This window comes from Sphaeramia orbicularis, chromosome 3 (genome assembly GCF_902148855.1).
Source record: "Sphaeramia orbicularis chromosome 3, fSphaOr1.1, whole genome shotgun sequence".
NCBI classification, from domain to species: domain Eukaryota; kingdom Metazoa; phylum Chordata; class Actinopteri; order Kurtiformes; family Apogonidae; genus Sphaeramia; species Sphaeramia orbicularis.
The window spans coordinates 59,597,815-59,624,271 of NC_043959.1; the positions used below are offsets into that span (position 1 = coordinate 59,597,815).

At 40.6% G+C, this 26,457-nt stretch overlaps 1 protein-coding gene across 1 annotated transcript in view; it reads right to left on the reverse strand.

Moving 5' to 3' along the window:
- galr1b (galanin receptor 1b) overlaps positions 1-6,353 on the reverse strand; it is a 51,932-nt gene extending 45,579 nt beyond the window's left edge. The window contains exon 1 of the mRNA XM_030131166.1: positions 5,540-6,353. Coding sequence (XP_029987026.1) covers positions 5,540-6,253 — 714 coding nt within the window. The 5' untranslated portion in view covers positions 6,254-6,353. The remainder of the gene's footprint in view (positions 1-5,539) is intronic.
- Between the last annotated feature and the right edge of the window lie 20,104 nt (positions 6,354-26,457).

A 26,457-nucleotide genomic window follows, 5' to 3' on the forward strand; every position in this document is an offset into this window, starting at 1 on the left:
CCCAGCTCCTCCACCCTGGTGCAGAGAGACTTTATGCTGAGATACGCCGCATCTACTGGATCCTTAGAGGACGCCAGGCCATTAAAAACCATCAGTATCATTGTGTGGACTGCAGGAGATGGCGTTCCTCACCGTCTACACCAAAGATGGCTGACCTTCCCTCATCTCGGCTGAGACTGTACAAACCGCCATTCTGGTCTACAGGCGTAGACTGTTTCGGACCGTACTTGATTAAGTGTGGACGCAGGAGAGAGAAACGCTGGGGGATCATCTACAAATGCCTCACCACTAGATGTGTTCACTTAGATCTTCTTCCTAGCCTTGACACTGACTCATTCCTAATGTCATTACGCAGGTTCATTGCCCGCCGGGGGAAACCATATGAGCTGTGGTCTGACCAGGGCACCAATTTCAGAGGTGGCCATAAAGAACTGCAGAACGCCTTTGAGAATATGGCTCCAGAGCTGCAGCAACAGCTGGCTAAGCAGACCATCAACTTTCACTTCAACCCACCTCATGCTCCTCACTTCGGGGGGGCCTGGGAGAGGGAAATCAGGTCAGTCAAGTCAGCCTTACAAGTTGTCCTGAAAGACCAGGCTGTGGCAGAGGAGGTGCTCTTAACAGCTCTCATAGAGGTTGAAGGCATCCTCAACTCTAAACCTCTCGGGTATGCCTCCTCTGATGTGGCCGACCCGGACCCCATCACGCCCAACCTTCTGTTAATGGGGCGGCACGACGCTGCATTACCACAGGCAGTGTACGGCCCTCATGATGCCCTTTCCAACAGGAGGTGGAAGCACAGTCAGATGATAAGTGACCATTTCTGGAAACGCTTTGTCCAGAACTACCTCCCAGGGCTGCAACTGAGACAGAAATGGAGGAAATCCACTGACAACGCTGCTGTGGGACAAATCGTGATGATCATGGACCCCAACCTTCCCAGAGGACTGTGGCCTGTTGGGACCATCACCAAGGTTTTCCCCGGAACAGATGGCATTGTCCGAGCCGCAGAGGTGAAGGTTAAGGACAGTACCTACATTCGCCCTGTAACCAAACTGGTGGAGCTTCCTGAAGTGCCTGAAGACACAAGTGACACGCCTCCAAACTAGTGGACTTTTTAATGAGTGTATTTGTCCTGCAAATACAGGGGCGGCTGTTAAAAGTCGAGTCCCTGATGGAGGATTACGTTACCCAGGATGCATCTGTTTTGACTTGCAGTTCTGCTCACTCGTGGTTGCGTATGCTACTTTCATTTGGTCCGGCAGGACAGCAGCATCCACAGAGCAGAAATTGACATCCTGTCATAATTCTTCTTAATCCTGAATGTATAACCACCGTGTGCGTCCTTAAGATGTAAGTAGAGTATTTTGCATGAAAGGCGTGTTATTTCTGGGGGTTAGATAGTGAAGTTGTACCTGTGGTTTCAGTTGCTAATGCTACCGCTAAGGCCTGCCGCAGTGCTCCTCGTGCGCTCCAAAGTATCTAGTGGATGACTATACTCTGTCAGTAACCTATTATTGACCAGTATTTGTCTTTATTCACTGTTTTATTTAGCTCGTGTGGCATCTTTTTACCGTTTAGTTAATCACGCTATTTAAGCCTATGACCGTAATTGGTGTTAGAGTGCCCTCTGTGGGATTCGCCATGCTACTGCCGGTCTGTTTATATGGCATTGAGCATACGTGATGTTAGAGTGCCCTCTGTGGGATTCTTTATGTTACTGCAGGTCTGTTATACTGCATTCCAGTGTAATGTGTAAGCGCTTTGTTACTGATACATTTCCTTTGTTCCTTGTCTGTTGCAGATAACCACACACACACACAAACATTCACACACTTACACACATATATCCACCAACTCAATCATTCAACCAATACCTGTACCAGCATCGCTTCCCATGTACCTGCTCCCATTTCTTCAGCCTCATTAAACCTCAGAACTGTATCATTGGAGTTTGTCTGTTCCTTCTGACCGAGGAAGACTCAGTTGAAGAGCAATCCGAATCAACATACATTTAGACACACACCGTATACTACAATTTCATATATCATATAGGCTTCTAACTCTATTTCAGATATATTCATGTCACTGTGTATTATAGAGCAGTTTTGACCTCTTTTGTGTTGTGTCCACAGTAGAAGGCCAGACCAACGTTTCTCACAGGGGTCTTATCTCTAAGTTCCTGACACTAACCAAAACACTTTCGACACATCATAATTTTCTCATGGGAGACCGAAGACTACATTGTGATTTGTATTTTTGGGTGCAGACCGTCTCAGTCTTTTGTCTGAGTGATATCTCTTTCTATGGAGCTCCAAATAAAGTGATTTCTTTGACACTGAACGCTTGAACTGACCCTTCTTTATTGAAGATGAAAAAAAAAAATTGACATTTCTTAAGAAAATAAGTGCAATTATAACAATGTCATGCCTCAACTTCATATTTATGTTAACATTATTACCCCGCCCCCTGAAGGGGAGGCAAGGGGTATCGTTTTTGGTTTGGTTTGTTTGTTAACACTCTAGCAGCAAAAACATTTGTTGAATTCATACCATATTGGGTTTATAGATTACCAATGACCCAGAATAGATCTGATTACATTTTGGGAAAAGTAGGTCAAAGTTCAAATTTTGTATGAATTTAAAAAAATATATTTTTTTCTCATTTACTTATAATGGGTGAAATTTCAAAAGTCTGTAGCAGCAAAACTATTGGTTGAATTCATACCAAATTGGGTTTATAGATTACCAGTGACCCAGAATAAATGTCATTACATTTTAGGAAAAGTAGGTCCACGTTTAAATTTTTTAGGAAGTTTTTTTAATCTTTTGTTTTTCTTCCCCCATTTACTTATAATGGCTGAAATTTCACATGTTTGGAAAAATATAAATTTTGTTTCAATTTACTTCAAACTTGTCACATACATAGAGGCAACTGATGTGCTGACATCAGCACAAGCATAGACATGATGACATCATGTCATCACCATCACATTACCATCACCAAACCATCTACTGATCTAAACCTGTTGATCCACTAATCTTATCAATACATGTACATTATTGGTGTAAAATGCACTTTGTCATGTTTTCATGGTCATCAGATATGACCCATTTGGACATTCAGAGGCTCTGTAGTGAACATGGAAACACCGTCATCTTCTACAACATTGATTCCCCAGTAAAACTCATGGAGTTGGATAAATAACACTGGATGGAAATGCTTGTTTTATGTTCAGTTAATGATAGATTTTATTGAAAAAGTCACTTTTTCTGCAGTTTTCTGTTTTTGGTATAATGCCCCCAGCTTTAATCTGAGCTTTTATGAACATTTACATGATCAGTGAATTAAATATAGGAAAATACCTGATAAAATACAAGGTACAGAAGATAATATTATAATAAATGGTGATAAATCACTTAAGAAAGGTTAAATATAGAGAAAATTCAACTGGGAACTGACACAAATGTAGCACTTTGCCTTTATGGGTTAATATCTTCAGTGTGTTTTTTTGCATTTTACATTCATGTCATGGATTGGAATCTTTTCTGGGCTGTTTTGGCCCGTGGGCCGCATGTTTGACACCCCTGCGTCTGTCTGTGTTAGGGATGTAAACAGTAAATCGACTAACGATTAATTGTCGATAAGGATTTGCTCGATTAAATTATTAATTGTCGGGTAATTGTCCTTTTCCGCCCGTCCACACCTGTCTGAAGGCTGCCGGTTTGTGCGCGCTGAGCCGCGGCTGGGATAGGGGGTCACTGAAGCGGATCATGGTGTTGATGAGTTCGAATGTGTGTGTGGACATGGAGGAGCAAACAGACAGTCTGTGTGTGGGAGCGGCGCACCCCCGAATAAATACACACACGAATGCGGGGTCAGTATCAGATCGGACGGTTTTTCCTGGAGGTTGATCCAGTCCTCGGTCAGTGAGACAGAAGTTCAAACATCCTCCAGGTTCCTGATCTGGGACACAGGGATGGAATGCATTTGCGAAGCTTCAGGAGGAGAAGAGAAATGAGCGAAAAGTTTCACTTTCACTTCTGCTGGGGGGGGGGGGGGGGGGGGGGGCACGGACTGCACCGCACCTTCATAGTGTGAGAGTAGGACGGAAAGTGACGCGGTTACCAACCAACACGCACGCACATCTCCCGGCCGTATTGCGCGCGTGCGAGTACCCAACCCCCCGACGAAACGCACGCGCGTGCCACCCCCCCCCCCCCCCCCCCCCCCCCCACACACACACACACACATCAACAGATGAATTCCACAGGAAACACCGACTGTATCCAATGGTTAAATAAATCAGTCATTCAGGAATATGACATGCTTTTATCATGAAGTGTAAAAACAATATTTAGCTTTTATTCTTATAGACCGTATTGAAAAACACATTCAGATTCTCAGGAAAATCGCCGCTTATCAGTTAATCGTTAATCGATGATAAGGGCAACCGACTAACGATTAATGAATGAATGAATACTTTGCATCCCTAGTCTGTACATTCATCTGTATCACACTGATGCAGCAGACTGCTCCTCCTCACAGGTTTTATTGATTTTTACATGACATTATGCATGAGTCAGTCTGTTAAGGGTGCTACATAGTGTAATTTAATAGGAAAACCTACTGTATCATATGTTTTGTCTCGTTACATGTCTTGAATATTTGATTACACAGCTGTTGTTATGGATCTGGATTGAAATTGTTTTGTCAAAAGATCATTAAACAGCAAAGTGATGAACTTCTCAGCAGTTTGTGTGTTTTCAGGGCTGACATTAAATATTATTATGTGATTCATTAGCTTTTGAAAATGAGAAAAGAAACTCTGTTATGATGATTACACAGACACAGGACGGAGCCACTGTATCACTTCTCTGACACAAAAGTTTATTCACTTGTCTTCTTTTGGAAACAGCGGGTCTAATCATTCATAAACTATTATTAGTGTCTTTAAATCTGCAGAGGTGATCATTAACGGTGTGTGAGCAGGAAATGCGTGCGTAAAATCACATTGGAAACTTCTTTGAATCACATTCACATCAAAGCTCTGTGCGTCTCAGCGCAGCTCCTGCAGTCCAAAGATCATGACGCACAGATTCATCAGGTCAGACACTGTTTGGTCTGACAGAGAAGGAAAACAGGTGAGCCGCCTTCAAAATAAAACTATTAAAGCGGATCTCACTGAAACATGAGGCGAGCAGAAAAGTGTTTTATTATTAATATTTAACTCCCTATCAGTCTGTGGTCATCACATACACCTATCTGTCCTGTTGTTGTTTATATTTTAATAATCTTACCAAATAATAGTATATTGATATACATTTGGAAGAGGAGATTCATTTATTTTGAAGCTTCAAACAGGACCCCTAATGTTTTTCTCTTCTCGCTTGACTCTTGTTTTTACGCACAGATTTTACAAGCTGCTGGACTTTGCGCGTCCTTTGCCCCCTCTGAGCGCCTGATATTAATGTGTATTTTACAGCAGTAACAGTCAAACATTATCCCGCACATGAAATTGCGCCCTTTTTGCCCTGACCTTGGTGTAGCAGCAGCTGATGAGCAGCAGAGGCAGCAGGTATCCGATCAGCAGGATGGTCACCTTGTAGATGCGCTTGGACGCACCGGTCCACTGCTCCCAACAGAAGGTGCTGTTGGGGGCGGCGTGGTAGCCCGTCAGGACCTGGTGCTGGGCCACCGGCACCGAGAACACCAGGGACAGGGTCCAAATGATGGAGACCCCTACCAGGGCTTTCCTGCGGCTCCGGATACACGCGGACTTCTTGGAGTGCACCACGGCGATGTACCTGTCCACGGACATGGCCACCAGGGTGAAGATGCTCACCAGCATGCTGACCGTGGCGAAGTAGTGTCCGAACTTACAGAGGAAGGCTCCGAACACCCACTCTGGTAAAGTGTAGATGGTGGCGTGGAAGGGGACGCAGATGAGGAGGAAGCTGAGGTCCGCCACGCTCAGGTTCAGGATGAAGATGTTGGTGGGGCTGCCGGTGCGCTTCACCCCTCCGCCCCCTCCTCCACCTCCCCCTCCGACACTGTACCTCACCTTCCCGATGACCACCATCACCAGGGAGTTCCCCAAGACCCCCACTACGAAGATCAGCCCGAACAGCACCGGCACTATCACCGCCTCCGGCCCGGACGCGCCGCCCGCCGCGCCGCCGCCCCCAGCCTCAGAGCGGTTGGAGTCCGGGAGTTCAGCCCACACTAGGGAGTCGTTCCCCGGCAGCAGCATGATGGGGCTCCACGGGCGGAGGAGGAGCTGCAGGATCAGAGGAGGAGACCGTGACAGACTGACAGAGGGACGCAGTCCATGATCCGGATCTGACACGTCCAGCAGCAGAGTCCGGACTTGTCTGACTGCTGGATCAGATAAGGGACCCGAGACCTGCAAATACTGCATCCTGTCCAGACCTGTCAAAGTAAAAGCACCTGGTTCACTCCAGTGTTCTAAGTGTCATGTGTGGGTTCAGATTCAGGTTTTCAGTCACATTTCACTGTTTTCATCAGCTTAAATATGAATGTGTTCTATTTACAGACTGTGTGGCGCTTTTAATGTTTGGTTTTGTCCATTCATTCATTCATTCATTTTCTGAACCCACTTTATCCTCACTAGGGTCACGGGGGTCACTTGGAGCCTATCCCAGCTACATATGGGGGAAGGCGGGGTTCACCCTGGACAAGTGACCAGTTCATCACAGGGCTGAACATATAGAGACAAACAATCACTCTCACATTCACACCTATGGGTAATTTAGATTAACCAATTAACCTATGAGTGCATGTGTTTGGATGGTGGGAGGAAGCCGGAGTACCAGAGAGAACCCACACAGACACGGGGAGAACATGCAAACTCCACACAGAAAGGTCCCACCCCCCGTCGACCGGTGTTGGAATCAAACCCAGGACCTTCTGTCTGTGAGGCACAAGTGCTAACCACTGCACCACCATGTTGCCTATTATTATTAACAATAATAATAATAACAATAATAATAACAGTCATCGTCATATATATATATATTTTTTTTTTTAAAAATGTAGTTATCTTAGTATAGGTCTATTCAGTAACTCAAACTGCTCTGTGATGCTGAGGACAAAAACTGACCTCACATCCTATCTCTTTTATTTTGTAGTGCTTTTGCAGTCGGTGTGTGCTTCCTGTTGTGTATTTCTCTGGAACTTGTTGCACCCTGACGCGCGCTCCTGGCGACAGTAAAGAGAAGAGTTACGGGTGACGCGCATCAGTGATTAGCAGCAGGTAATAATGAGCTATTATCAGGTGAACAGAGGGGACAGAGAGGAGGAAATAAGACACAAAATCAAGTTTTACCGTTAATACATCAGTAATAAGTAAAGTTATATTAAAAACAGAAACAGACGGATATAAGTCATATTAACATAGAGGTTGTTAATTTCCTGGCTGATATTTTATGATATGACAGACACAGCAGGTGTTTATGGGCGTTTGTGTGATTTATTATATGGGTGGAGGTCAGACTTCTGTATCTTCAGTTTGTTTCAGTGAGTAAGAGTGACAGTTTTACATCAGTCAAGCAAACACATGTAAACCCATAATACTAGGGGAGACTGGGGACTGTTGACCAGTTGGAAAAGAGGCCTAGTGGTGCCATCACTCTCAAATGTTCCCTTTTAAATTAAAAAAAAAAAAATGATGGTGTGTTTCTGGCAACATTATGTTACCCTGTGTACAAAGCAAGTATAATTGTAGACAGATTCCTGACACATGCCAATTGTGCCAATTTTGTTGTCACCATCATGTTTATATTAGACTGTCTGGAGTGATCCTGCTCTCTAAAGGACTCAGGGGGGTGGTTGAATTTTCATGAATGGAGCTTTTACATTCTGCATGACTATTGTTTGTTTGAGGAGCAGACATGATTTGATCATTTAACTACATACAGGATGTTCACACTTCAGGAAATTGTCATGTCACTGTGACATACAACAGTCACAAGCTTTCTCTGTTTGTAACATTTTAGAGTTTAGTGCCAAAGCAAATTTGAGTGTTTTGAATTTTGTAATCAATTTTTAGATTAAAAGCTATTTGAGATATTGTGTTGTCCTCATTTAATTCTCTGAAAGGTGTGCAGAGTTTTGTAGGTGACACAAGACAGATGTGGGTGTGATTGCAGTCTTTGATTTGCATAATAAGTGACTTTTAAAGGAACATAAAATAATTGCTTTAGTTAATCATTAAGAAATCTAATTCAATTGAAATGATCATTGGGTGACACGATGGAGCCTCACGGCAAGAAGGTCCTGGGTTTGATTCCAATACCAGCCAATGAAGTGTGTGACATTTGCTATCCTGTTGAGGATAAAAAGGCTCAGAAATTAAATGAAAAGACTTTTTTTTTCTTGTGAAACACGAAAGACATCTTTTGAGATTACATTTTTAACCTTTATTTAACCAGGCAACACACATTAAGAAAATACTCTTACTGACAACTGTGAGCTCAAAAGGCAGGGGGCAGGGCTTTTGAGGGAGAGGGGGAAGGAGCTAAAAAAACACAATTAAAATTAAACAAACAGGGCAATCGAAACACTGGAATAAGTTAACATATTAATATTTAACTGTTTCACTTTATATCAATGCCCTGAAATGTGTAAATACAATCAGAAGTCTTTATTTACAGTATTGTACAGGAAGCTGGTTTAGAGGTAGTTCTTTAATATGTGTCTTTTAGAGTAAATATACTAACCTTAATGTCAGCCTGGTACTAACCCACTGTTGTGTTCTGGTCTGTTTGTTTTTTGTTTTCTTGTGCTGTATGTAAAGCTGCTGAATACTGGAATTTCCCTCGGGATCAATAAAGTATCTATCTATCTATCTATCTATCTATCTATCTATCTATCTATCTATCTATCTATCTATCTATCTATCTATCTATCTATCTATCTATCTATCTATCTATCTCTCTATCTATCTCTCTATCTATCTATCTATCTATCTATCTATCTATCTATCTATCTATCTATGGGTCAAGTCACATGGTTATATAGGGAGTGCCCGACAACATTTCATACTGTAATTCAAAAAGTGTCTGAGATAGAGACATGAATAATACTTCATTTTAAAGGTATTAACTAGTACTTGAAGCTCATAAAAAGAAACAAACGATATTGTGCCATCGTTTGCCATAAAAATTTGAAAAAACTGCATGGTTATTTAGGGAACAAAAATTAACATCTAAATTTCCCTTTTTTTCTAAACGTTTTAAAAGTGCGGTTGCAAGTGTCTCCTAACTATGAAAATTTGCTGAGATGTACTTTAAGGTGTGTATTTTGATAAACTATTAATGCATTTTTTTTTATTTTTTAAATATAACTGTGACTTATAGCAAGAGTTTTGAAGAATGGAATGGTTATGGTTCCCTTTCTGAGGGACTGAATTTAGTCCATATAAAAAGTTCTGTAATTTTCTTGAAAATTCTGTTTTGGCAAAAATTTTAATGGATTTAAAAACTTAAGGTGTTATACTATTGAACTACAAAAGGTTTGAAATCATTATCTCAATTCTAATTTTTTGATTAAAAGTCAATAGGCGCGTGACTTGACCCCTATCTGTCTGTCTGTCTGTCTGTCTGTCTGTCTGTCTGTCTGTCTGTCTGTCTGTCTATCTATCTATCTATCTATCTATCTATCTATCTATCTATCTATCTATCTATCTATCTATCTATCTATCTATCTATCTATCTAATAAGATGTTTCCAAAGACACAGCTCAAATACATGCATAAAACAGCAGCAGTAATGGGACAGGCTAGCAGCAGCATTGTTCTTTAAAATGGTCAGTGATCAGAGCTTTAAAACCCGAGCGTCCAGCCTTAGTGTTTTTTGCAGGTCGTTCCAGTCTCTGGCAGCAGCAGATTGAAAGGACAACAAACCTAATGAAGAACTGGTCTTAGGAACCGTCAGCACAATCAAGTTTGCAGAGCGAGTGTTGTATGCAGAGGATGAGGTGTGTAACCGTTGACGCAAGTGGGTGGGGGTAGGGGTGGGGTTCTATATGAACATGAACCAGGGAATTTTGTGGTGGTTGTATGATGATGACCAATTCAGAGAAAGATTTAGAATGCAGTGGTGTGTTCTGAAGGGAGCATTTGTTACAGTAATGGCAGAGTGGTAGAGAACGTCAGGCTTTTGTAGCGAGTCCTTGCATGCTGACCTGTCATTTCCATCACCACAATCAAACATGGGAAGGATATACATTTGAAGCAGTGTTTTTTTGGCAGAAGTGAATGAGGAGTACATTCTATAGAGGAACCCAATTTTTAACCTTGGACTGCAATTTGTCAGTGTGGATTTAAAAGGACAGAGTGTTATCTAGCCAGATTTCCAAATTTTTATACTCAGTAGCCTGGTCTAGGGGTGTCCCATCAAGCTTGGAGATCCTAAGGGTGTTTGAAGGAGCAGAGTCCTTCTTACCAAACCACATGACTTTGGTTTTAGAGGTGTTTAACTGAAGGTACAATCTGGAGAGGGTGTGCTGGAGTCTACTGAGACTAAGCTGAAGTTTTTCACTATCTGGGGAGACGTCCATGGAGTAGAGGATGGTGTCATCAGTGAACAGATGGATGGATAAATTCCCTACAGAGTCTGCTATGGAGAAGAGGGCAGGACCAAGGATTGATCCCTGTGGGATGCCTTTATTGACAGGAAGGGGTTGAGAGAGAAATTGTTGTGATTGTATGGACTGTAGTCTTTCTGTGAGACAGTTTGAGAACCAAGACAGAGATTTACCTGAGACGTTAATACTGCCAAGTCTGTTAATAAGGCAAGAGTGATTAACAGTATCAAAAGCTTTGGCTAAATCAATGATTGCAGCACAATGCAACTTTGAGTCCAAGGCAGACGTGATGTCATTAAGCACCTTGAGGGTTGCAGTTGTTCACCCATGACGAGTTCTGAAACCTGACTGAACACTAGATCAAATGTTATGGGATTCCAAATAATCAGTAAGTTGACTATCTACAAGTCTTTTCCAAACCTTAGACAGAAACAGCAAAATAGACATAGACCCGTAACAGTTCAGATCAGCCTCGTCCCCACCCTCAAAGAGATGACATACTACAGCTGATTTCCAGACGAGAGGGATTTCAGCAGTGTGTAGGGACAAATTAAAAATATCTGTGATGGGGGCTGCAGTTTTGAAGAAGAAGGGGTCCAGTTCAGTGGAACCTGGTGGTTTTTTAAGGTCCAACCTATACAATAAGTCCAATACCTCACTCTCTGAGACCGCAGTCAGCTGAAGCCATGAGTGGCAGGAGGTGTGGTCTGGACTGAGAGGAGGATAGGGGTAGGAAGAAAGTGAGAAGATGGTGGGATTTGGTGCGACAGTTTTTGCCAATTCAATAATATTACCTGAATTTTAAAATGTTTATTAAAAAGGTCAACCATACATCCCCTGTCTGACACTAAGGTGAGTTGTAAAAAGGTTTTCTTTCAAGGTCTTTCATTGTTTTCCTGAATATTTTTGGCTCAGAGCCACAAAGAGAAAACTGCTGTTTGAAGTAATCAGATTTGGCTTTGTGAACAGCTTTCAAGGACTTGTTTCTAATTTACCTGAAAGCCAGGATATCGGCTGGAGAATTAGTGAACTGTGCTTTGCGCCAGGCGGTCTTGTTTTTTTTTGTTGAAGGAGTACAATAAGCTCATGGTCAAACCAGGAGCCTTGACGACCCTTTATCCTAAATGTTTTGACAGGGGTATGCTTAACAACAACATTCAAAAACTCAGAACCAATTCCGTGCCTCTTGTACTGTTGGGATCAGGCTGATTCTAGACCAGTCCACATCTGCCAGGTTGTGTAAAAAATGTTTATAGACTAATTTGCAGCTGATCCTCACTGGCTGTGTGATAGAGCGCATAAGGAAAGTAAAAAATAGTGAATTATAATGAACAAAATTGTAGTTTATAAAAAGAACATGACAAAATCCTGTGAGCGTAACATGTTGATCATTAAACACGCACATGTTTTTATTATGTTACCAGAACACAGTGGTGGGCCATCAGGACCAGTAAGGCCTTCTTTGCTGGGCTAAACATCACCAGAAACACAGACCTATGTTTACAATCTAAATTCTAATATTTGTTCCATGAAATTGTATTAATTTATTCCCAATAGATGATTTTCTTCATTTCATATGCTACGTTCAGACAGCAGGTCTTACTGCACAATTTGAATTTTTTGGTGAAATCTGATTTTTTTGTGTGCTCGTTTATATTACGCATTAAATGTGACTTCTATCAGTTTTGAGTATGAACTGAATGCGACCCTGAAGTGACCCGCATGTGCAAAAGAGGTCCTAACGTAATACTTGGCCACACAGGCATGCACTGTGTTTACAGAAGTAAATGTACTGTTCCCGCTGCTCCTCCTCCTGGGACGCAGAACTGTGACATTTGTCGCATTTCAATGACATAAAGGTCAGATAAATGCGAACTGGACATTCAGACTGAAGCCACATTGCAAAATATCACATACATATCGAATTTAGGACTACATATGAAAGTGGCCTGGGCTGGATTTGAAAAACTCTGATTTGTGCTGTTTAAACTGTCTTTAACAGATCGGATACAGGTCACATATGGGCAAAAAAATTGGATTTGGGCCACATTTACCTGCAGTCTGAACTTAGTGTTAGTGTTTCTTTTGGCTGGACTGCTTCCAGTTCGTGTATGTGGATGGGATGTATTTTGTCCAGTCAGATTTCAGTCTCTATGTGCTGCCAGGGTTCATCTAATCTGCCCTGGGCCTTCAGAAGGAGGAGTGAAGGCTCATCTAACTTAAAATGTATGGCAGCAGCACTTTTTCTGTAACCAATCAGATTTCAGTTTCACCCCCAATGTCATCAGCATTTATTTCCTCTGATTAGATGGTAGGAGCAAAACTTTTCTGATATAGCTTTGGCAATATTCCTTCTGATTCATGCCAAAAAAGCTCATTTTAATTTAATTCAATTGATCTATTAATACATTTGAGGTAAAATTTTTACATCCACAATGGACGACAGAGGAGAGGAAAATGATTTGGTCTCGGACATACTTTAAAATCCATTTTCAAGGTGGACTTTTCCAGAAAAGCCAGATATCGTGAGAAGAGGTCGGCCAAGCCCTGACACTAGCTATCTGGACAAACAGACATCCTCTGCCCTCAAAAGAATAGAAACTTATGTCAGGAACCCAACTGGACTGAGGAGACCCTCAGCCTTGGCCTCCATGGACATAAAAAGGACTTCATGATAATAATAATAATAATGGATTGGATTTATATAGTGCTTTTCTAGACACCCAAAGCGCTTTACATTATTGACCCATTATTCATTCGCTCTCACATTCACACTCTGGTGGTGGTAAACTACATTTGTAGCCACAGCTGCGCTGGGACATGCTGACAGAAGCGTGGCTGACAATTTACATCAACAGCCCCTCCAACTACCTGCCTCCAGTGGGTGGCACTGGAGGTAGGGTGGGTGAAGTGTCTTGCCCAAGGACACAACAGAATAACTAGGACAGAGCGGGATTTGAACCGCCAACCCTTCGGTTATTGGACGACCCACTCTACCACCTGAGCCACAGCCACCCCAAACAGTTATAATAGATAAATGATAGAACTGAAACACACAGATCACCTCTAAGTCAGTGAAGTTTTCGTGCATAAAGAAAGGATGTTGGATTCTGTATATGAATGAGCATCTCTGGTGAGTAGGTGAGTAGTAGTGTTTTTTAATCCAAATTTTTTTTATGTTTTTGTCATTTTATTAGATCAGTACTGATTGTGAACTGCTCCAGATGATGTGCATGGTACAGTTGAGGTTGTGGTGTAGAGGTTTGGAGTTGTCTTAACTAGATTTCTTGCTCTAGTAAGAATGGTATTCACCCTCAATACGCCCACACCTTGATATTTTGCGTTTTTTTGTGTACCATTGATGGTTTCTATAATTGTGATGTCATAGTGGTGGTATTAAGAGGTGGATTAAGTCCAGTAAGTCCTCACTGAAAGCCCAGGTACCAAATGCACGGCCCGCCACTGCCAGAACATAACTATTTTGTTGATCAACTTTCAGTTATTTTATTTTGTAAGTTCAAAGTAAATTTTTTCAGTGTACATACCGTCACAATCCCATTTCTTCATTTGAAAATATACACAGTCTGAGTAAAATAAAAGTCCCCCTCTGGATTTAACTCAGGAAAATTACTGCAGTGATTAATGTGTTTCATCTACAATAAATTCTTTAACCCTTTAACTGATGCAGTGAGTAGCTTCTCAATTTTTAAACAACCATTAGTTTGATAGAGAGCATAAAGATTAGAGTGTGTTTAATGGGAAAAGGTCATGTGGTCTGATGAGTCCAACCTGACCCTGTTCCAGAGTGATGGATGTATCCGGGAGAGAGGAGATGTAGATGAAGTGATTACCCATGATGCTTTGTGGCTAAAAGCCTGTGGGGGCAGTGTTATGATCTGGGCTTGGTTCAGTTTGTCCGGTCTAGGTTCTGGGTTTTTTAGGTCCATTAAATGAGGTCAGCTGAACCTGAATATACTGAATGACCAGGTGTGAACATCTGTGGAGTTTTACATCCCTGATGACACAGAAATATTCCAAGATGATAACACCAGGACATTAGGATCAAACTGTGAAAAAGTGGTCCAGGGAGAAGAGACATCATTTTAACAGACTGAACCCCATTGAGAATCCTTGGAGTTTGCTGAGTAAGACTTTCCACAGCGGTCCGACTCTCCATCATCAACACAAGATGTTGGTGAAAAAATGTGAATTAAAGCTGTGACATATATTATGATATGTATGTTAGCCTAGTGGTGGATCATGGAGAAAGAGGTAAAGTGGAAAACAAAAAGGATGAAGTGACTCCTAAAGGACAAAGCATAAAGAATTTTATGACCAAAGAAAATGAGTCAATAGTATTCAAGGTGGAAGACAGAAAAGACCCGGCTCTGACTCTGTTTTGGAGTAAATACAGGGGAGCTCACAACTCCCCCCCCCCCCCCCCCCCCCCCGCACATATCCGTCTAATAAAGCAGAACATAACAATAAAAGAAGTTTTAAAAAATTCAAAAGTGCAATAATCCAGCATAAAAGTTCACTTCCTGAGGGAACTGCTCATATGAAGAACTTTTATTGTCATCATTTTATGGCTGAAAAATATAATAATGAGGATGAAAGTGCAACAGTTATGTTATTTCAATGTTATTTCAGACATTTGTTTAAATGCATTAGTAAATTAACAATGCAAAATATCACCGGCTACAGCATATTTAATCACCACAGTTTTAATATTCTGTGAATTTATAATAATAATAATAATAATAATAATAATGGATTAGATTTTTATAGTGCTTTTCAAAGCAACCAAAGCATTTTACATTATTGATCCATTATTCATTCGCTCTCACCTTCCCCTTCTGGTGGTGGTAAACTACATTTGTATCCACAGCTGTCCTGGGGGCAGGCTGATAGAAGCGTGGCTGCCAATTCGTGCCAAATGGCCCCTCCCACCACCACCAAAAATTCACACACCAGTGTGAGTGACACTGGAGGCAGGGGGGGTGAAGTGTCTTGCCCAAGGACACAACGGCACATGACTGGAGCAGAATTCAAACCGCCAACCCTTCGGTTATTGGATGAGCCACTCTACCTCCTGAGCCATGGCCGCCCTCAATTTAGTTAAAAATGTGTGATTTTAAAATGTGTTCACATGTTTTAGGACAGTGGATAAGATTACTATAACAGGTACAACCGGAACCCAGATGCAGACCGACACAGAGGTATGAGTTTGAAAAGCCTTTACTGAAGCTTAGCAGAAGCAACAGGAGTTCAATATTACAGCTCACAGTCTCAAACACAGTCTCAGAAAGCTGACAGGGGTAAGGCAAAGGGGGGCGTCGGGGACAGGCAGATAGTCCAGCAACCGCAGAGACCGTAGAATCCAGAGGGGCAGAGAATGAAGACGGGGTCGTAGGCGGAAACAGGTCGATACCAGGCGGCGGACGAAGAGACGTGGTCAGAGGCAAAGGGCAGGTCGAGTACCAGGGCACGGACGAAGAAGGCAGAACCAGGCAGACGGGTCAGGCTGGGGATCAGGCGACGGGTTGGCAGGCAGGTCAGGGACGAACAGGGTCAGACACGGAGAATCAGACAAGAACAACGCTGGAATGTTTCACACAGGGTAGAAAACAATCTGGCAGAGGATAAAGGAGAGAGAGGTGAATATAAACCCTTTACCTGATGAGCCCAGGTGTGCTCACAGGTGAGGGGAATCAACTGATGAGGAGGTGTGACAGACAGAGCAATGGGGAGGTGTGGCTGAGAGTGAGAGAGGAAAAAAGAGAGAAAGAAAGAGAAACAGCAGAACAAAAAGACAGAAGTTACAATTACCTTATTAAAAGGACAACAGGTGCAAAGTCTTGAAGACCGCCATGTTTAAATGAGGATTTTGCGTGCACTACTGGTTGTCGTCATGGAGACAGTATGCTGGAAAAACTGCTCTGGGATACGCCAGCACTAACAGCAACAGTGTGCCGGAATGATCCAGACGCATGGATATTTAACGTTGGAGGAGTTTTGTCATTGAAGGTATTGCATGACTCCTCCCTGTGACTGGCCACAAATCATCCCCTAGTTCATCTAGAAGTTCTAAAGTGGCTTTGCTGGGCAGGCGATATGTCTCAATTATTTTCTCTTCAGTCGTTCCATAAATGTTGACCTGAGCAGAAAAGATTGCTTGTCTGCGTTGCCTTTGGTTGTTGCCGCCTCCTCACCACAACAACTGCAGCCAGTTTTGGGTGAAGCTGTTCCAGTTAAAACCTGCCTTTCAGACGTGGTAAATATAGACGCAAAATCAGCCACCACAATCAGTTTCAGGTTTGGTAAATCACGTTTCACACACTAAATAAATATTTGCATCTACTCCTCCCAATAATTTTGTGCGTTCTGGCAGAAACGCCCATATTGCATATTCATCAAGGCAAATTCGCTAAATAGGTTGCATGAGCTACTTTGCCCATTTGAGAGACGCAGCCCTCAGTGCGTCCTGTTAGTAGATAAGCTTCAACGTGTTTTTGTGTGCACAGTCAAGTTTTGCACATGTTTTTACACATGCAAACCTTTGGTAAGTCAAGCCCTAAGTCAGTGGTTCCTGACCTTTTTGGCTCGTGACCCCATTTTAACATCGCAAATTTCTGCTGACCCCAGACATTCAAAACAGAGACTTTTTTTTGCTCAAATTAATTTGTTTTTGATCATGTAATAATTTGCTATAATATTTTGCAAATAAATGTTAATTTAGAGGACATTTAGTCTATATAATGTCTATTATTGTGGACAGAGGCAGTAAATCCAGGTGTAGATGACTGCACAAAGTGAGAATTTGATTTTCCTTGGTCAGGATATGTCCAGTCAGTCCAGCTTCCATTTACAAGGCTGACAATTAATACCGAACAAACAAGAACTGAACTATGAATTATGAAAGAGCTGCAGCATCTGAAATTGACCACAATGAACATTTGACACAGAAACAGAACCACAGTGCTTCAGTTTCAGCTGCACTGTTTGTCATGTCTTTTATGGATTGGGATTGTCTCTGTCAACTCACCATATATTTTTATTAGTAAGTTGTTTTTTTTTTTTTTTTTAAATCAATTACTAGAAATTCCAGGCGACCCCACATGGGGCTTCTCACTCCAAGGTTGAAAAACACAGCCCTAAGTCTTCTAAGTCCTGTGAGCACTTGTGTCTTCTTGTTTCCATAGCAACCTGAACTGAGGACTTTTTCCCAACAATATGTTGAACATAAAGCAGCAGGAGCAGCTTCAGACTTCTGTTTTTTAACTAAACCACATGTGAACGGCTTATCTTTAAGAACTCCTATCTTTCTTCAAACTGACTACATTCATGCACACACTTTATTCACATATTCAGCCACACATGCTGTCACTGTAAGCATGTTTACTGTCTTGTACAAGGACATTTACATTCACTTACGGTGGTTTTCAACTGTCAATGCAGCGTTTTGTTGAGGCTGTCCCATACCCAACTATAAACACCTCACAGATTATTTTGCTTTGACTCATGGAGTCACAGTCAAAGGCTGGGTTTGTGTCAGTGAAGGAATGCAGTGAATCAGTTCTCCACAGGCCTCCATCATCCACCTCCATCAGCCTCCAGCAGCTCTAATGCCTCTCCACAGAGCCTCTCCTCTTCACAGACTCCATCAAAGGACTTTCAACAGCTGCTTCATTTGAAATTTGCCTGCAGGAAACGAGCAGCAACTCTTACATCACTCACTACTAACATCAGCCAACGAAAAGACAAGAGACACACCATCACCATCACACACGCTCAATGTTGAATATTCGTTTAACCAAGAGAACTCAATGGAATTTCCCTGCAGCTGTACATACTGTACATGCACACAAATATCATATATCTTGACGACTATGATCATGACCATATAAACCAGAGGTGTCAAACATAAGGCCCGTGGGCCAAAACCGGACCACCTAAGGGTCCAGTCCGGCTGGGATGAATTTGTGAAATACAAAAATTACACATAAGACATTAATGATCAAGGGTGTCTAAATCTGGGGTGCTGATAAGGGGATGTAAACATGACAAATTCATGGTGCCCAGCATTTGTGGGGGGCCCATAGAGCAGTGGAGGGGGTCCAGTGGATACAGGTTAGAAGTTGTGAAAATTTCATGTAAGATCTGCTGTATAATAGAGACATAAAAGTTGGGAGTCAGACGTTGAAAGCATGTAAAGTTTCAGTTTCATTTTCACGCTAGCGCAAGTGACGTTATGTATGGACTGCCCCCCCTCCGACAGATCGACAAGACACAGAATTTTATGAAAGGGTCCACAACGTTTACCTTTCATGGGGCCCACAGTTGGTAGCAGCGCCCCTGGTCTAAATCATTTAAGTTCAGATCTCAAATGGGTCAGACAAGTTAAATACTCTCAAAATAACCTATTGATAATGACAGCGTAAAAAAAAGTAAAATTACATGTTTACATTTGCAATCTATCTTTTTACCAAAAATTTAAAAAACCTGGACAAATATGAACATGAAATGTCTTAAGAGAAGTAAGTGCAATTTTAACAATATTCTGCCTGTTACTAAAGGTTTCTGTGTATTTGTAGATCCACTGTGATCTGTGAATTGTAACGCACATGTATAAATGATAATATTGTTAAAACTGTACTCATTTTTCTAAAAAAAAAGAAAAAAATCAAGTTATTCCAGTTATTCACATTGTTTAACCTCCTAAGACCCAGCTGTGGGTTTTCTGTCCTCATTTGTGGACAAGAGTTTCACAACTTTATACAAAAAAAAAAAAAAAAAAAAGAAAAGAAAAGAAAACTGTCCACCACAAAGGACATTCCATAAAACATTTAAAAACTGCATCTGAAAAAACTGTTGTATCATGATGTTTCCAATATAGGCACTGATTTAATAAAAAACGAAAAAAGCTTGTACTTTGCTGACATTTCCTGGGTCTCAGGAGGTTAAAGGACAGTTTGTAAACATTTTCATAATGTAATTTGACTTTCTTTTAGTCTAAAAGAGAGAGAAAAGTTTGGAGTTGACATTATTTATATGTTATTTTGCTATTATTTTACTGGTCTGGCCCCATGATAAACAAATCACAGCATCGTGACATTTCAAATGAGGAAATGTCATCAGTATCAGAGTTTAAATGGATTAAACAAATCATGTACAGTGTGCCCTCTAAGACATCAAATATCCAAATTACAGGTATTTCCACATCAAGTCTAAGTCTATATAACAGGTACAGGTGACAAAAATGCTAAGAACTGTTTTAAATCACCGTGGCTCAGTTGGCGGACTGTCCCCCAAAGCACCGGCATATTTCACTGCTGGCCTGAAGGATGTTCCAATTAACCAGCTGTGAAATAGAAAACAAGAATGACGACTCACTTATCAGCCATCTATCTAGTGGTTACATTTAAAGAGTCTGTTGGTCTTTCAGAGGAAAAGCAAAAGTGGAGCCAAGGAGGGAGACGGTGAAAAGCACAGAGTGAAGTTGACCAGTCAGTCAAAAACCATGAAACACTCAAACAACTCCAACACAGACTGGCTCTGAGTACGGATGCAGGATACGATTGGGCAAATAAGAGAACTCTGTAATTTGAACATTCTGGTGTGTAGCCCAGGAAAAGTGTTGCTACAAAGGACATCATTACTGGGTTTTTTGCTGCAAATTTTACTGTCACTAAGGACAATTTTGAACAATGGATGTAGTCACTTATTTTACAAAAATAATTTGTTTTGGCAAAATAAACGTGAAAAGCTTTGGCACTGAAAGATTTGCCAACCCCCCAAAAATATAACAAACACGTGCTCAGAGAACGCAAACCTCCGACAAGCACCCCGAATGGTGTGTGTGTGTGTGGATCGACTATTTCTGTTTAAATTCAACAGTTTCCAGGTTGTTCCATACAGCAGAAAAAGCTGAAGTTTGGTACCAGTCATGTGTCTGTCCAATTAAATTCACTTCCAATCAATATTTGTTGAGTTCTAATTTTAAATGTGTGGTTTATGAGATTTTCAATGTTAAATGGAAATGTCCACAGAGTCCACATTCCACAGTAGGTGTGGACAAGATTCCAAGTTCCAGATACAAGATATTGTTCTAAGCTACAGATGGATCAAACTGGAGGCTAATCAGAGTCATTTTGAATTTTTCATGAATTTTCGAAAATTGCTCAGTGATGACAGATGGAAAACTGTAGATGTTGTGACCTTGCTGTGACCTTGAACTTTGGCCTACTGGGACCAAAATTTAATGGGTTGGTCCCAGGGCCTAGGCCTATCAGTGGGGAAGATTTGGGAAAGATGGGTGGAATAGTTTTCCCGTAAAGTTGCTAACAAACAAACAAACAAACAAACACACAAACAAACACACAAAGCAAAGTGATCACAATACCTCCTGGTGGAGATATTAACCCTTTCATGCATAGTGGTCACTACAGTGGACATCTATTCTACAGCTGTCCTTTTGTATATTCATGGGTTTGGTTGTTTTAGTTGCATATTAAGCCAACGCAGTGGACGCTTCTGCATCATCCCATTCATTTTAATTCACACCATTACTGTAACTTTGCTGTTCTGGATAAACCTGATCTGCAGGGTTTGTTTTTTTCGTTTTGTTTTGTTTTTTTGCATATTATCTCCATGAAGTTAGAAATAACTAGTATTAGTATGTGTTAAAATGTGAGTTAACATCAGATTAGCTGAATGAAAACTTCTTTATTTCATAGTTTTCACATAGTGTATCACTTTCTGAAGATCTTTGCGTCAAAAATTAAACGCTTGGTGTCCAGCTGAGTGGACCTTTTTGTAATTCCAGGAAAAATAGGTTCATAAAAAATTTCAATCACTTTGTTTTTTTTTCATGCCAAAAGAGGAATAAAAATACTCCAGAAAAAATCTTGACTGAGGTTCTCATAATTCATGCATGAAAGGGTTAAAACAAAGTTCAAGGAAACAAAAAAATACAGATAAAGGAATAAAATGGTCAACAAAAATAGTCAAATAATGTGGTGGTGGGCTCAAGGCTACACATAGAAACAAGGCAACATAGCAAATAGCAATGTTTAACCAACAACCCACTAAATAACCATAAATGTACGAGTTTTATAGAAGCTGATATTTAACAGTGGTTTCCTATATGTCCCATTCAGCTCTATAGTTTACACACTTTGTCTTGCTATATACTTCTAATACACCACCTTTTTAAAACAAAATTTCTTTTGAATTTATTTATTTATCAGGGACAGTTAATGAACATCTGCAACAATTGTAGCTGTAAGTATGCCAGATTACAGCAGCAGTGCTAATTCCCATCTGTACCATACAATATAACTTCTTAAAAGTATTCTCTCTCACACACACACACACACACACACACACACACACACACACACACACACACACACACACATGCACACATTTCAGTTCGCTGTCATCTCCTGCTCTGTGAGTTTTCAGTAATTACCTCCAGAGATCCTGCTGTGACCACAGATTGGAACAAAAGGTAAACTTTTAAGACAACAACAAAATGCATGAAAGCATAAATGTACCTCTAAAATGTTGAATTAGACGGTGAAAATGAAAACAAGGAGCATATTCACTTCAATAAGTGAATATGCTCAAATAAACAAGAAGAAATATTGAATCTTATTGTCTGAGATCAAATGAACATTTGCTCCTCTTTGTGCCATTCGCCCGTACAGAGCTGGGAAAAAGGGCATTTGTGTACTCTGCTCCTTGCTCATGGAATATGCTGCTAAGAGACTGGAAACTGACTGAACTGATCTCTCTGAATGCTTTTAAATCCAAACTCAGAGTGTTAGAGAATATCTCAATGACATGCACGTGTTTTACATAGGTTGACTGGTCCGGTAAATTACTGTATGTTGTCACTGTATAATGTAACTGTATGTTGTAACTATGTGTTGTGCTGCCTCTTGTCCAGGACTCCCTTGGAAAAGAGGTTCTTAATCTCAATGGGATTTTCTTCCTGGTTAAATAAAGGTTAAATAAATAAAAAATAAAAAACAAAACACAGGAGAAATCTTCAAAACCTAAGTAAGAAACAGTCTGAGGAATTTTCTATAGATTTACGTTTGCTGATTTTTGCACTTTGTATTCCACTTATTTTCATGTATGTTCAGCTTCAATGAGTGTATGTGAAGTAATGTGATCATTTTATCCCTTACCCCACTGTCTTTTAATTAGGTGTAAATAATGTTTTGTGTGTGTTTCTATTGTATTTACGGTGTTGATTAACATTTGTCATGAATCCTCATTAAACAGGTACATTCTCCTGTCAGTGCCCCTGACAACGGTGCTAATGAAGTTAGCTGAGTTGTTCCCTGAGCACCTAATGTGTGCTAATGCTAATGCTAATGGTAGGTACTGTGTGTGTGCACTAGGATGGGTGAAATACTGAGATAAAATTTTCCTTTGGGGACAATACAGGGTGGGGAAGCAAAATTTACAATGAACATTTAGTTGTTTTTTCTCAGCAGGCACTACGTCAGTTGTTTTGAAACCAAACATATATTGATGTCATAATCATACCTAACACTATTATCCATACCTTTTCAGAAACTTTTGCCCATATGAGTAATCAGGAAAGCAAACGTCAAAGAGTGTGTGATTTGCTGAATGCACTCGTCACACCAAAGGAGATTTCAGAAATAGTTGGAGTGTCCATAAAGACTGTTTATAATGGAAAGAAGAGAATGACTATGAGCAAAACTATTACCAGAAAGTCTGGAAGTGGAGGAAGCAACAAAAAACGTACCAAAGCTTTTGTTAAAGCTCTCAAATCCAAAATCCTAAAGGATCCAACCAAATCCATGAGAAAAATGGCAATTGAACTTGAGGTAGACAACAAGACCGTTAGAAATGCAGTAAAATATGATTTGAAGTTAAAATCTTACACAAGAACACCAAAACACTTGTTGACAACAGCAACAAATCCAACTTTAGCAATTTTTGGGAATCCTGTTTATGGCCGCCTTCTAGCCCAGATCTAAACCTTCTGGATTCTGCTGTTTGGGGCGTTTTAGAACATGCTACCAATAGAACATCACACAGCAATGTCCACTTTCTTAAAGATACTATTAAAGAAGAATGGGAGAAGTTGTCACCCCAATATTTGAGGAACACTTGCGCAAGTTTCAGGAAGCATGTGAAGGCAGTTATTGAGAAAGAAGGAGGACACATAGAATAAAAACATTTTCTATTATGGACATTTTCTTGTGGCAAATAAATTCTCATGACTTTCAATAAATTAATTGGTCATACACTGTCTTTCAATCCCTGCCTCAAAATATTGTACATTTTGCTTCCCCACCCTGTAAAGCAAGGTAGGGTGAGTTTTAACTTGACGAAGACTTGTTTTGAATGATTATTTTAAATACAGCAGCAAAGACTTATACACCTCCAGACTCAGGAAACGGGCAGGAAACATCGCTGCAGACCCCTCACACCCCGGTCACGACCTCTTTGAACTTCTTCCCTCCGGCAGGCGATACAGAACACTGCGCCAAAACAGCCAGACACAGGAACAGTTTTTTTTCCCCCAGGCCGTCACTCTGATGAACACTTCATAACCCTCCAGTGTCAGTACCCCCCTGACCCCAACTCATCACCTCACAAACTTTTGCAGTCTGTATAAACTGCCTAATCTGCACTCTGTAAAAAGGAAAAAAACAACAAAAACAACAAAAAACAAAACAAACAAAAAAAAAAAACTGTACTTGCACTACAATTTTTTACATAAATATAAACATTTTTTACAGACTGTATTCCTGTACATCCCCACTCACTGTATAAATTCTTCAATTTGCACTTTTCTGTACATACTACATTGTAAAACCCACTGTAAATAATATATACATATATTTTTAATAGACCGGACCCACTCACTGTATAAAAGCTCAAATTTGCACTCTGTACATATCACATTGTAAATCCACAGTAAATCTCCACCCATTGTTGTCTTCGTCTCCAGTGGACTGTTTGTCTATATTGTGTCTTGGTCCACATGTTGTCTGGGTTCATGTTGGAACTGTCGTGAACACTGTAAAAACTGAAGCCAAATTCCTCGTATGTGTTCACATACTTGGCCAATAAAGCTGATTCTGATTCTGAAATATTTCATTGCTTGAAGTTTCAGTTCAGGACTGTTGGGCTTTATTTTTGGTTGACAGTTTGCAGCAGTACTGCGGTGCTCCATCTGCAGGTATCTGTGGCGCTTACAGGGCTCAGTCTGTTCAGCAAATGGAACTCTGCAGGTCTCTGTCTGTTGTGCAGGTCTATAAATTTGATACATTTGAGACAGATACGTAGTCCACAATGAATGGGGGATAAAAAATGGATTGGACAATGTGTGATATGGAAAAGTTCTGGAAAAAATGAGAACCATTCAAATCCAGGCCAGAAACTCATTTAAAACATTTGAATGAGGTCCAGAGGCAGACTGATATAGTCACAGTCCATCATACGACGCTGGGAGGGACATAAACCCACCAACAGCAGAGCAAGTATTACAGTTGTGACAGGAAATCAGGGTCCATCCAGAAAATACTGACTAGTATTATGTCATTGACAATTAATCTGAACTTGTTTTTAAGTGCAAGTAAACGCTCTAAATTAATTAAAAGCACGTCCCTCAGCATCACGAGATCTTCCTGTTAAATCCTTGAAGATCCACGTGGTGGTACAGGTAACTGCTTGTCTTGATGAGAAGCAGTGACCAACAGGTGATCTGTTGACAATACATCAACAACAAACCATGACTATTCTCAGCATCAGGAGCTGGAGACAGACTGTCGTCATGGAGACAGAGAGGAGCGATGCTCTATGTTCCTGACGACATGCAGAGAGGAAGATGACTCCACTTTGTTTCATTCATAATGAAGCTTTGTTGTCTCCTCATAAAACAAACAAAAAAAACCAGTTTGAGTCCTACTCAGTGTGCATTTATGTTAAGAGATGCACAGTGTGCAATAACCCTGCCCTTCAGTGACACTGAAAAGGACCAGGAGCTACTGTAGTTTAGCTTTTGGCCAAAATACATGGTCAGTAAACAGGACCACAGAGGATTACCTCAAGGGAAGTGTACCTCATAAACTCTCACTTTCTTTGAATGTGAGGTTGTATTTTCAAAGGATGTTGATTGCAACCTGCACAAACAGACCCTCACCCCAGGAGATGTCAACTGCACCAGCTGAGCTTTTATAAGCATGTAGCAATCAAAACAGACAACACATTATCATGGAACTGCCATATTCAACTTTTATCTGTAGAGATTATGATGTCATCACCACCTGTTCAGTCTTTGATCACTCATTCTTGCATTTTGACTTTTTATTAGAGTTTGATTTCTATTTTTTTTCTATAAGTTATCCCACACATCACTCTTGAAATGATCAGTTTTAATAAAGTTTGTGTTTGTCTTCTCAGAGAATACAAATGACTCCCAGTTTTCATCATTTTAAGTGACGCTTCTTGTTCAAAGTCATTTTCATTTATTGTCTCTAACAGCAAGAAAATACATGCGGTAAAACAACATCCATTCAGAATGTCCTTCTGTACATTTTTTTTTGTCAATAGTTAGTCTAAAGATCCCTTTTAAATGGTACATGCATGGTAAGAACTGGAAAATGTTACCAACAAATTCACATATATAATAATAATTATAATATTAATAATTATCTGCAACTTTTTACTTTTTCCACCATCACGACATCACCATCTTGCAGATGTGTAGATGACGAGATGGGAAACTGTTCAAGGTAAAACTTTTTTCTTTTATTTTCTGACCTTGGCAGTCAGTTCAGTTCAGTTTTGTTTATA